We start from the raw sequence: 14,169 nt of genomic DNA, 5'->3' as shown, positions 1-14,169 counted from the left end.
ATGGAGACTTAAGAGCAGAGCAATCTGGCTCAAAGCAGGGGATGAGAACACAAGTTTCTTCCATAACTATGCAAAAGGGAGGAAGAGTGCCAATACTATTTGGCACCTCAAGAACGAAGAAGGAAGGGAGGCTAAGTCTTTTGAAGCTCTTTCATCCCTTGGAGTGAATCACTTCCAATCTTTATTCAAAGACAATGGTGAGATCACCATTGCGGAAGTCATCCAAACAGCTCAGTGTTTCCACAGATATGTGGAGGAGGAAGAAGCGGATCACCTAATGGACCCAGTCTCGAAGGAGGAAGTGGAGAGTGTTATCAAATCTATGGCAAAAGAGAAAAGTCCCGGACCGGATGGTTGGTCAGTAGAGCTATTCCTACACTTCTTTGATCAGATAGGAGAAGAAATCACAGAAGTAGTAGAGGAGTCAAGAACGAAAGGAGAAATTTACAGTACCTTCAATGCAACGTTCATTGCACTCATTCCAAAAAAGGAAGCTCCGGAATCTTTTGAGGATTTCAGACCTATCTCTTTATGCAATAGTATTTATAAAATAATCGCAAAAGTGATAGCTCTTAGGATAAAACCAATTCTATCAAGGCACATTTCACCTGAACAGTTTGGGTTCCTAAATGGAAGACAAATTCATGAAGCAATTGGTGTGGCTCAGGAAGTCCTTCATAGTGTTAAGATGAAAAATAAGAAGGGAGCAGTAATCAAAATTGACTTATCCAAAGCCTATGACAGGATAAACTGGATATACATTCGCCTGCTCCTAACGCATCTTGGTTTCAAAGTGGACTTCATCAGATGGATCATGGGGTGTATCACAGATGTAAGCTATGCTATACTCATCAATGGAGCTGCCACCCCTTTCTTCAAAGGACAGAGAGGACTGAGGCAAGGCTGCCCTCTGTCCCCCTTGTTATTCCTATTAGTGGCCGAAGGTCTAAGCCAGCTGATTCAAAAAAGCAAAAGGGAAGGTAAGATAAAAGGTATAGAGGCAGTTGTATATTTATTCATATCTCATCTTCTCTTCGTAGATGATATTCTGGTCTTTACTAATGGCTCCCCTAATGAACTTAAGGAGTTAAAATCCATTTTTGAACTCTTTTTGAAAGCTACTGGAATGCAGATCAACCCCAGGAAATCCCAAATCATTGAGGAAGGACTAACCAGACAAGAAAAGGAGCAGTTCAGCTCCTTTTTCCCATATGAAATGTGCAATATGGCTGCCCCGTTTAAATATTTGGGATTCTGGTTGAAGCCAAATGGTTACAGGAAAGAGGACTGGTCTTGGCTAATTGCTAAGATTGAAGCTAGAATCAGCCACTAGAGCTTCAAATGGCTATCCAGAGTAGGAAGATTGACCCTCATAAAATCTGTGTTACTAGCCATCCCAGTTTACTGGGCAGCTTTAACATGGGTTCCAAAAGGAGTATTGGAGAAAGTCAGGAAAATTTGCAGCAGATTTCTGTGGGCAGGATCAAAAGAAAATATGGTCCTCCATTGGGTAGCCTGGGAGAAAGTGGCGAGACCAAAAGAATGGGGTGGCTGGGGGATAAAAAGCCTGCCTGACTTAAGACTTTCATTGGCAGCCAAATCCGGGTGGCGTCTCATTAAGATGGAAAACCTCTGGACAAGAACGGTTAAAAGGAAATACATAGATCCAACCCCTCTGGAAGAATGGATCAGGAACCCAGTCAAGATCCAAAAGAACACTTCTGCTATATGGAAAGCTACTTTGGAGTCCTTCAAGGTGATCGAGCAAGGTCTAGCTTGGAAGATTGGGAACGGTGAAAAGGTAAAGATCGGGAAGGATCCCTGGGTCGGTTGCAATGGAGACTATGCCCTCTCCCCGGGCTTGATTCAACAGTTAGAAGAAAAAGGACTCCTTTTCCTAAGCCAAGTGGAGAAACCAGGCTCTTCATCCATCTGGGCCCAAGCTTGGAAGAATGGAGAAGACTTGGAATTGGAGCAAAGATGGTGGAACGAATGGAGAGTTTATACCCAAGAGCTCTTCAGATCCAATGTTAGGCTGAGTGACAGACATGATGAATTAATTTGGGCACATGCAGATTCTGGGTATTATGCTCCAAAGAACGGCTATAACTTCCTTATGTCAAGGAAAGGATGGGGAGAGCCGGAATGGTGGTCGAAACAGCTATGGAAACTCAAGAGCCCTCCAAAGTCAAAAATCCTGTTCTGGTGCATTTTAAGAAGTAAAATTCCTACTTGGGACATCCTGCAGTCCAGATTCATGCACGGGCCTGGGAGATGCACCTTATGCAAATCAGAAGCAGAATCCATAACACATCTTTTTCTAAAGTGCCCAGAAACTCTTAAGATATGGAGCGAGGCAGGAAATCTTCTGAACAAAAAGCTCGAATGGGAAGGTAACAGTATGCAAGAAGCTTGGCAGAAGTGGTGGCATTCACATCCACATGGGAACATGCGCAACCTTCCTCTCATCATCAGCTGGGGAGTTTGGATAGCCAGGAACAAGAGCATCTTCCAGGACAAGGAAACCCCCGTAGTTATCACAGCCATTCAGAGCTCTGCCATCTTTTCCAGTATCCCCGAACCCAAGGTAGTTCACTCCCAAAGGAATGCTCCAGAAGTGCAGTATGATGAAGGAATCCCTCGGGCTTTTTTCGACGGGGCATCCCAAAACAACATAGCAGGAGCTGGCCTAGTCATCCAAGAAACTCCATCGCACATTCTCAAAGCCTCTGTGGGACTAGGAACAAGCTCAAATAACCTTGCAGAACTGCTTGCTCTAAAACTCCTTATATGCTGGCTCATCCAAAGGCACACCCTCACAATTCAAATTTTCGGGGATTCCCAAAATGTGATCAGATGGGTAAACGGTCAAAGTTCATGCAGAAATCAGGTCTTAAAACAAATCTTGGGAGAAATACAGAGACTAAAATCTTTTTTTAACGTTTTCTCACTATGTCATATTTTCAGGGAAAGGAATGACACAGCGGATAAACTTTCTAAAGACGGTCTACAGAAGAAGATGATCAAGGCCAAATCAGAAGATCGGATCAGCCGCCCTACAATCAAATGCTCTGATTCTATGACAGAAAATTTTGTTTCTATTTCTCATATACATATTAAAACTTCTACAGCTTTGCTTTTTCGGCTTGTATAAACTCTCGGCTATGGTGACGGGTTGTTTTCCTCTATGATGAGGAGACCCGTGTTTTGACGATTTCCATTTTTGACAAGTGCTTTGTTTTTTGTTTAAGTTTACAGCCGTAAAGGAACTAAATGCAGGGAAAACAGAGACAGTCTCAGCATTTTAAAGGAATATGCTCTGGCTTAAGGCTGTAATTTTTTGTAAAACAGTCATGATAGTCTCACAGGATGACAAGTGATGCTACAACATTTGCAATGTAAACTTTTTATCAACTTAATAAAAAGTTTCGTTTTTTTCCTTTGGAAAAAAAAAGAAGATGGGAGAAAGCAACTAGTTGACTTAAAAGTTCGGGATGAAGGAAGGAGAGTTGGCATAGCTCTTAAAAAAGTCATTACAAAAGAGAAAGAAAATTGTAGAGGATGTGAAAGTATAGTCCACAAATAGGTTTTGTTGTTGATTCAAAGAAGATTGGAATATCGAGAGTTTATTTTGAATTTGCAATTGAAAATTGGGATGAACAGTTCAGTTAAATTTAATATGAATATGGAGACAATTGAACAAGGTTCAATAACTAAAAATTTTGCAGCTGGTGGACAGTATGTGGTTGAAAGGTTATATGTTCTTGTATCAAATAAGAAACAATCTTCTTTTGAGATTGGGAGGATTCTACTCAAGATATTGGATAGGTGGATGGTGAAAACTACAAAGGTGATGAGCATGAGGAATTGTCAAGGTCAGCAAGTCAAGGAAAGATGGAAGGATATACAGGACATCATAATGGAAATGGTTTATAGACATAAGAGGATGTTGGTGATTGAGTCAGAAATCAGAATGAACAGTCAAGTACAAGATAGTGGAAAATACATAAAGTTGGAGCTCAATTCTATTGAGATGATGACAAGACAGCAGCAGACAAAGGAACATAAATTTATGTTGTTTCAGGAGTTGTTTATGTAGGATATCAGCACCAAAACCTTATGCAAAGGAGATGCTTATGACAACAGAGCAAAAGGACATCCAAAACACAAAGTTTGGCATCCAGGAGAAAGAGAGAATGCAGTAAATGCACCTGCAATTGAAAAAGGTCATACAACCAGTTGGACGCTGAAATCTGATGAAGTTTACAACGGAGGAAGTGGGAAGACTCATGAACAGGAGTCCATGAATTATTTCAACCTGGGGAGTCTGATGGAGGAACATTCTTCAAGGTTTATAAGACCTAAGAGTCTTATCACATATTTACTGAAGGGAGTGGGTTCCCTTAATTATTTATTTAATTTTCCAAGTTTATTTTGAGTTTTAAAGAGATTGGAATGTAATTTGATTAATGAAGAATGTTTCATGAATGTAGAGATCTTAGAGACAGTTAATTAATCCTAGGAAGAGTGAGAATTTGAGGGATTTAAATGATTAATTTGGGATTCTGTTTGAGAAAAGAGTGGAGTTGGAGAGATACTTCAGGAGAGAGTGAGAGATTGTTAGATCTGGACTGAATTGGTTCATGAATCCGTTTTTGTATATGTTATCACTTAAGAAAGAATTTCTAAATTATTCACATCAGTTTGATTGTAAAGGTTAGGTGTTAGTCTGAGGTTTACTTTAGTGTCTAAGTCCTAGGAGTCTTGGTGGTATGGTTAAATAAAGGTCAACAATCCGTTCTCATTCATCATTGGTCCCACAACTCATGTAAATCCCATGTATCAAATTTTCTTCTAGGTTCTTATGCGCTAAGAAACAGTTTAGGAGTGTTTTCCTAGTGCAGAAACCCAGTCTAGGTGTTTTCGTAGTGCAAAATCCAGATTTTGCGCTGGCTGAGCTACGAAATCAGGGATTCATGCAAATCCGTAACAAATCTCATCTAGCTGTCATATCTGTCAAAATCCGTTATTGTTACATCATCAGTTGTCATTCCACACACTTTGCCTATTGCATTCAACCGCTTATAATCATCATTAAGATCGTTAAATGTCTTGGTATGCTCAGATTGCAAGTTTCAAAAAGAGGCCAAACATTCACAGTCATAATTATGATTGCGTTCATTGCATAAGGAACAAATTGGAAAGCCTTCAATTTGAATTCCTTGAACATCAAGCGAGGCAGTTTTCAAGCGAGGCAGCTATCAAGCGAGGCAGTGATCGAAGTTTGAGACAGTACCAGTCTTTCAAATTTTCATTCCGCTGGAGTTTCATGGAGGGGTTTGTAGAAAGAAAAGAGCATAGGTTAGGCAGATGTTTGAGGAATGAACCTGAGGGTTTAGACAACATCCTTAAGAATAATGAAGTAGGACAAGATTTCAAACAGGTTGGCTATTGGAGGTTTTGTGAAAAACTTCAAGGAGGCCATATGAAAGTCACCAAGGAGTTCTCTTTAAATTTCACATGACTTAATTCGAAAGTTGGGGTGCTTGAATTGAAAATCTCTCCAGAGGTTATATCCACAGTCACTAAGATTGCAAGAGGACAGGAACGATGGTTTAAAAATTTTACGTTTGATATGACCCCCTGCAAGGAATTTCTGAAACCAAAGTTCATTGATTCAGACTTAAACAAGTCAGTGCCCATAAGTTTTGTCAAAGATTCATATGCTAATCTACTTACCTGCAAACAGAGGTACTTCACCTATGAAGGGAGATATCATAAGGTATATTCTTATCACTTCAAGCTTCTGCTCCATTTCACTGGGAAGATATCGCTTGATTTGCCTTTCTACTTGTTTCGTAGCCTAGGAAAAATGTGTGACAAGGTTCAGTTAAAGAAGGAAGACTGTGAGACCTCGTTGTTTCATCACGGCCTAGTCAAATTGATCGTTTTGCATGAGCTCCAGAAAGTAGATAGAGAATGGTCCGTGTTTATGTTTATGTCTGGTTTCAAAAATGAAACTGGCCTCAGCCCTCAGGCTACGAAGAGTTCTTCACCGGCAGTTAGTCATCGTGCAGAAACGAGATCGAGGAGATTCGTAAAACTAAAAGCTAGGAAACAGGTAAAGGAGCCCACCAGACCATTAGTAATTCAAGGCACACCTCTAAAGTCACAGAAAGAGAAAGCTCAAAGCAAAGAAGGCGTACATGAGCAGTCTTCAAGTGAAGCAGTTCAGAGAAGAATAACCAGGAGCCAGTTAGATAAAGAAAAATGGAAGACACTGGTGACTGAGGAAAGCCTGGTTTCAAAGGGAACTCTGAATGACTTGCTTCAAGCTATTGATATTGAGGAATCTCCTCTGATTCAAGCAGACTTGATAAAATCAGGTAAAGACAAGACCCAGAAAACCAAAGCCTCTAAAAATCTCAAATTTGATGATCAAGTTTCTAACTTTGTCTTTAAGACAAGAAGACCTGTGACGAGGCGTTCAAAAGAGGTACAACTAGAGTCAAGTGAAACAGAGGAAGTAGCAAAAACCCATGAAGAACCTCAAGAGGAATATAGTGTTGAAGAGTTGAAAAGGAAGTTGGAATTAGCAAACTTTGAAATTGCTAAACTGAAGAAAGCCTCAAGGAAACATGCAATCAAGGAAGCCCATTTTAATAAAATGGAGGCTCTGTGGGAGGACAAAACAATTTCAATACCTGAGGTGGTCGACTGTCATGCACAATACTATACCTGGTCAGTCCCTGCAATAAAGGAAGCAAAATTCATCAGAAAGGTTAATATGAGACTGAGAGCTGGGATCAGAATCATGAAGAGGCAAATCGAGGATTTGAAGATACAGCTAGGCCAACGGGAAGGATTTCCTTAGCTAAGGAAAATCACACAGCAAGTAAGGTTAACTCCTAAACTTTGATGATTTACCTTTCTGAAGTTTTCCTTGAAGAATGGTGCCTCTATATTTAGTTTTGAACAACTTCAATGCAGATGAAAAAAGGACATGTCAAGAAAAAGAAGCTCAAGGCAGTCAAATTTTGGCAAAAAACTGTGTTTTTGTGATTACACAGAAGTTTTGTAGCGCACTACGAAACTGCTGAACATGATGCCTAATACACAGCAGTTTCGTAGCGCGCTACGAAACTGCTATACCTGCATATTTTGATAAAGTTGACCAATTTTGAGGGACAAGAGGGAAACCTTTTTGAAAAGGAGTTTCTGAAGAAAGATCATTTACACAATACAAGCATCCAGCAAGGGCAAAATGAGCAAAGGAAAAGCATATATGAACCATAAGCCATTTGTTATAAAAGTGATCACAGCTAGTATTGTTCATCATACTTCAAGCAACATTAAAGAGGTTTTATCTTCATACAGGTGCATGGGCAAGATCTACAGTGCATGAAAAACATGATAGTCCAAAACATTTTTGTGTAATCAAAGAAGAATAGTAGGGATAATTGATTTCGAATATCCTTGTGGAGACCAAAAGCAGAAAAACAGGGGCAGTTTCCTACTTTCCAGGGGCAATTAAGAGATGAGACATTAAGGGCCACCAAGCAGTTTCAAACATCCACCAAAGCTAAACTAAAGAATGCCATCTTTCAGAGAAAAAATTTGGATTGTATTTAATGCTACTACCAACATGATGAAGAATTAGAATCCTAATTGGTTTAGGTCTCTAAAACTGCTAGTTAGCAGTCAGTTGCATTTATTAGTTAGTTTTAGATGTTAATAGGTGTCATCATAGGAAGAATTCGAGTTCCCCTCATGCTGGAGGAAGAATCTCAATTATGTAAAAATCTCTATATATAGCAGAAGAGCTGATGTACAAAGGGTTGGAAAATTATTCAGAAAAGATTTCATATTTGGCTTTATGTAAAGACTATGTTTTTAGTAATACAGTACTTTGGCATTGCTTCTCAGGAATCAGAAGGAATTCGATGTTATGAATGTCTTGTATTGTTCTCTTCCTATTATCTGCATTGGTATGAATGTGTGATTACTTAGAAATCACTAACAATGCTCTAACTTCCTTCATGCATTTGTAAATTGTGTTGGTCCTTTGTGTTTCTGGTGTATTCTACATGCATTGAGTTCTAAATACCCTGACTTCTATGTAGAGCTAACCTTACTGTCAATACTGAAGCATATCTGACTCCATAAACCCAATGGATACTTTCTAATTGTGTTTCCACCACTCACATTTTTACATTTGTTTCACAAGAGTTATCCATCTTACTCGTAATCAAAAACATTTATCCTTTGAGAGAGCCCTCTCAGGTTGAGGAGGCTAACCCTCAGCCAAAAGTAGGTTTGAAATAGTTACTTGAGGTCTACCTGATCAGCAGCCTATCAGGAAATGATTTTGAGATAACAGTATAAATTGTGATCTTTTGAATAATTCAAGTGGTTAGTCAGAGGTTAGCTATAGGCTAGCTAGGGGTTAGAGAGCGAGAGGATAGTAAGAGAAAGAGTGAGGAGTTAGGAAGAGCAGTAGATGGATTTTGTGGAAGGAACTGAAATAGTGGAATGTGACTGTTTCCTTGTAAATATTTTATAAAAATACCAAAACAGTGTGGATTTGTATATATCATGTGTGGGAACTTGTGTCTGTATGTGTCTTAATAACCTTATGGTGTGTTGACTGTGAATTTGAGAAATATTGTGGAATTTTTGTGTTGAATAGCATGAATGACTGACGAAATTTACTTTACGGGATTAGTATTTAATTGTCCAATAAAACCTGTGTATAGGCATTTAGAAATCATGATTTCCCTTTTGAATGGACGAAGGGATTAGCCGGAAGTGAGAAAAATTGGTTTTCACAGTAGACAGAGGAAGATTGAGAATTATCTTCTATAGTGGAGGACGCAGGTTTTTTCTCAATTTCCTAAAGGATTGTAAAGAGACAGTGAAGGGCGAAAGAACAGTGGATATTAAGTCATATCGTTGAAAATGGAAGATCGATGACATAGAGAGAATTAAAACGGCAAAGAACGAGAACCGTCGGATTGGGCAGATCGATGGATAATAACGATGGAAGAGGAATGGTGGAGGAAACATCATAGCCGTCCGATGGAAGAAGATCTAACGATCATCGCATGGTAATAAGCGTTGAAGTTTAATTCTAAAAATGGACCCGAGAAAATCATTAAAAGGAGTTTAAGGTTTAGGATAGTCAGACTGTTCGTTTAATGGCGATCGGATGCATATCGTGTGCAAACAAGCGCAGTCGTTAATTCCAAAAATGGATGCAATAAGGTTTTATACAACGAGGTTAAAACCTCGTTGAGTTCTGACCATCCAGACCGTTCGTCGGTTGATTGATTAGACGGTAATCACGCGTGAAAGTCCGTGCAAATTAACATTTCTGGCGGACCCAATATGTTATCAAAGAGGGTTAACTTTTATTTTTTTTCCAGCCATAAACGTTCAAAGAAGGCTGACGGTGATTGGTCAGGTTTATTGTGAAGTCCACCAATTAGAACACTTTCGATATATACGTGGGCCCATAACCCACAGGTCCACGTACGAATTATTTAAAGATGCAACTTTGCTATATCAAAGTAGCTAAGTTGTCATCACCTTGCCTCGTGCGATAGGAGTGATCCCACCAGCTCATCAATTGTTAATGATGCCAAATCCTTGGCTTCTTCTATAGCTATTACCACAACATCAAATTTGGTAAACAAAGATCTGAGGACCTTCTCAACCAATGTTTTATCTTTAATTTCTTCACCATAAATCTTTCACTGATTTACGACAGTGATGAACCGATTCACTAAAGAATCAATGTCCTTTGTCTCCTTCATCTAGAGACTTTCAAAATCTCTCCTAGTATTCTACAGCTTAACAATACTGACTTTGGTCATACCTTTATAGTTTGTCGACAAAGTATCCCATGCTTCCTTTGCTGAAGACATGATCATAATTTTCAGCAACACTGCTCGGTCCACTCCCTGCTAGATACGTTGTAACGCTTGTGCATTCTTCTTTTTGTCCTTCTTCCATTGTTCCCTCTCTACACTAGTGAGAGTTTTTTTTCTGCTTCATTCTTAGGTTTTGAAAAACCAAACTGGACATAATTCCAAACATCATGAGTCTACAAAGTGGTCGTCATCTTAATGGCCCACACATCATAATCTTTCCCTGTAAGTGATTGAAACTAAGGCTGGAAATTTGAGAAAGTCATCTTTCTTAAAAAAAATTCTTTAAAACACCCTTAAAAACAAAAAATTATTCTTTATAAAACTCCTCATTAATATACCTTTAATTAATTTTTAATATATAAATTCTTTTATATAAAAAAAAATCTGTGTAATTTTATTTTTTTTATAATAAAACTCTGATGATAATACTTGCAAAAGAATTTTAACAAATACATTAACGTAAACCCAACTTCCTTTTAAATTTTTAGCAAGCCCAAACTCCTTTTTAAAAATTTCAGAAACCCAAACTCGTTTTAACGGTTTCAAAAAAAAACCAATGGAAAGTATGGTCACCGCCACGGGTTTCACATGCCTCGGGTCCCACATGCCTTTTATGAAAGAGTTTATAAACTGTCGCTTTAATACGGATAAGGCTTACGCCTCTAATAACCCGCAGGATATGCGTGCTTGGAACAGTATAAAACTGCACAATTAACCCGATATTGAGAGAATCAGTGAAACGAAATGTGCGTGGTTTTTGTATTAATTAAGTGTGAAAGTTGAGTGTTTTTTTTTAACAGTATGATAAATTTGCCCCAAAAAAAAATTGCCGACCTTATTTTTTTTTAACCCTTTTTTAATTGGCTTTAAAGGCATTTCGGATCTGTGATCTTTTTTCTTCAATTATCCCAATCTGTTGGAAAAGCAAGGAAGCTTAAACACAAATTCATACCCAAAACACAAGAGTTATGGTTATTCTATTGATCACAGAAAACTTGATAATTACAATAAACTTAGTAAAAAGTATTTAACCTTTTCTTACTAACGACCTACCTAAAATAACTTGTCATGGAACCACACAACTTGACATCCAATAGCACATTATAAATCCTACTATAAAACCTTCAATTAACTAACTCTATAACTTTAACCAACTCTTCATAAGAAAGTAATTAACTTATTTTAACAATACACTTGCCAATCCTCATTGAGAGAAATGTTAAAATGCCAAAGGTAAACTTCAAATTCACACCTAGGTCTCCAGCAGTGATCAAATTTGAAGGGCAAGTCTTAATTTCATTTAGAAGGGCACATATTCAGGTGGCACTTCTATAATCAAAAGGATAAAAAAAACGAGCAATGCAATTGACAACAGTAAATTATTTTCAATTTTCTTTTTATTTTTTCACAGGTTAATGGTGGAACAACAACCCCATGGATGTTGTGTATAACGCAGGTCTGATATGAGCCGAACTAATATATCGGATGCATTTACCATTAATGGACAAATAGGAGACCTATATTCCTGCTCCAGTTCAGATAAAGATTAGTTTTGTAGAAAATTTTTGTGACCAGAACATTCAAGCCAATATACAAGCAGCTCAATCAAATTTAAGTTTATTGCATGAATGAAAAAATTCAGTAAAATTCTAAACAGGTTTAGGATTCAACAAAAGAGTGTACAAAGGTGTATATGTTTTTGGTATTTCCTTTTTTAATATGAAAACATACCAGGAATTGAGAATCCACAAACAAATCAAATCCAGTATGTTAGGAAGCTTGTTGAATGTGCTCCTCTCCAAGCATAAATCGTGCTTAAACCTTGCTTGACAGGCGTTTGCTGAATGATGAATCTATGCTCCTCTCCAGCTTAAATCGTCGTCAAACCTTGCTTTGGGCAGCCTTCACGCACCACCCAGTGAAATTACAGACCTAAGACATGGCCCATATTGACATCTAGTCCCTCTCAATTGAAACTACCAAATGTAATGGTATCAAAGGGTAATTGTGACATAATAATTAATAAGAACTTCCATCATATGCACAATTAGAAAAAACAACACAAAAAGAAACTGTTGTTTTTGAAATGGGAGCAACTCAGAAACTGCCAAATGTAATGGTATCAAAAGGTAATTGTGAGATAATAATTAATAAGAACTTGCATCATATGCACAATTAGAAAAAGCAACTCAAAAGGAAACTGTTGTTTTTGAAATGGGAGTTTCTGAAATGGGATTTAAGTTTTAACATGAAAAGAAATTTACAAATTCAACATTCCTAAAATTCTAATTTCAGAAAAAATGAAATTTAAAAAAAAGGTTGACAATTTGACAACACTTCTTAAAAAATTTTAAGATATTATTCCAATTTTTTTTTAAATGACAAAAATCAATTTTTAAATTTTTTTTGACTGGTAAAATTTTCTCCCTACTTCTCTGACGTGCCAGAGACCCTTTGAAGGGCTCTGATGTGTTCAATTTTGATCCCTGGTCTCCAGTCTCGATCTCCAGTTTGAGACTCTATGTCGAGGGCAGAACCTGTCCTCTTGTGAATCCTCTGTGAGCGGAACGCTAAAATGAGAAACACCCTCTTCAAATTCATGTCGAGTTCTCCAGTTTGAGACTTTGCGCTGAGGACCGACATTCTCCAAAGAGCGCATAGGTGAGCAGGTCGTCAGCGTGGGTTAAATGATTTCGATGAGAGGGAGATAACAAACGATATCTTTATGAACTTGTCCTCTTGTGAATCCTCTGTGAGCGAGATGCTGAAATGCCAAACGCGGCCTTCAAATTCATGTCGAGTTCTCCAGTTTGAGACTTTGCGATGAGGGTCGACATTCTCCAGAGCGCGCATAGGTGAGTAGGTCGTCTGCCTGGGTTAAATGATTTCAATGAGAAGCAGAAAATGAACGATATCTTTATTTATTATGGATACCAAAACCCAGTTGCAGTCAGAATCCCTGCCAGAAATCGATCTGTGTCATAGGATGGACACACCAAGAGATAGATGTCCCAAAAAAAACCATACTGTGTGGTGATAGAGGTCTATGCATTTCATATCAATGGTTAAAATTACTTTAATTGATCGGACAGAGTAGGAAAAAGCGTGGACGAATGTTTGGAAAAATTTGTATTTTGGTTTTCATAATCAAGCAAATAACAAGTGAATGTGGATTTGGAAGATTGAATTTTGGATGATGTAATTGTCTTTGAGCTTCACATTGAAGGTAGCAAAGTATATCTGGAGGTGTTTATAGTACATCGTAGATCACTTTACTCAAAATGATAATGCAGCATAACACATAAAAGATTCTATCCATGAGATTGATAATGAAAAATAACACATTGAGATTTTATCCATGAGTTTGACAATCTTGTGACATCTAAACAAGTTTTTCCAACCTAAATTTACTTTTCTTGTTTTTCTCTTTTGGTTGTTGTCTATGTTAAATGTAATGAATTTTCCAAAAAGACATATGGTTTCTACTTTTTGGGCAGATGCTCCTTCATGCCCATTTTTGTGACAACTCGCAACTACTACATCATAAAGCTCATATGCATGTAATCTCTGTACATTTTCTATAATACAATGTCTTCTAACTTAACAACATAAAAAACACACTATACAATATAATATAATTGACAATATTAATTTATTTTTGCAAAAATACTCCAACAATATGGTTCTTATATACACTAAAGCAATACCAAAATTGTCCACTAAATCCTCATGTAAGACACAAAAACATAATCAAATTTCAATATAAAAAACAAAAATATAATATGAATTTAATTTTTCTTCAAATCTTAATTGATTTAAATAATGGAATATTAAATTTGTTCACTAATTAATTATAATTTTTAATCTTTCTCATATCCTTAAACTTTAAGCTAAAATCACCTATATAAATTTAATAATATAGAAAATATATTTTTACCTTTCCTACCTTCATGGAAGATGAATATTTGCTAATTTAAAAATACATAAAATAAATTTATGATCATCTAATTATGACCATCTATTTTGCCAACAACTACTCTAGGAAGAAATATTGCTTCTTAATCACAAGCCCTAAACTAGACAAAATAAAGTTGTTGTCCATTAATTGTTGCTTAATTGTTGCTCTTTCTTTGACTAATAGAGAGTACTAAAAAAAATGCAATGGATGGTTAAGAAATGCATGGCCTCATAAGCACAGAAATCCCACTTCTTGCTCATGAGCACAAAAATCCCACTT

The 14,169-nt window shown here is 37.3% G+C and overlaps 1 protein-coding gene across 1 annotated transcript; it reads left to right on the top strand.

Annotated features, from left to right (window-relative positions):
• Window positions 1-1,495: 1,495 nt before the first annotated feature.
• Window positions 1,496-3,154, top strand: LOC149152535 (uncharacterized). Its single transcript, XM_089443513.1, has one exon. The coding sequence runs from the start codon at window positions 1,496-1,498 to the stop codon at window positions 3,152-3,154; it is 1,659 nt and encodes a 552-aa protein (XP_089299639.1).
• Window positions 3,155-14,169: the final 11,015 nt, after the last annotated feature.

Source organism: Pinus tabuliformis, chromosome 9 (assembly GCF_031772625.1).
Source record: "Pinus tabuliformis cultivar Carrire ecotype Pingquan chromosome 9, CPIR1, whole genome shotgun sequence".
Taxonomy (NCBI): Eukaryota; Viridiplantae; Streptophyta; class Pinopsida; order Pinales; family Pinaceae; genus Pinus; species Pinus tabuliformis.
Note: the sequence above shows the minus strand (reverse complement) of the source record. Positions and strands in the feature narration are given on the sequence as shown.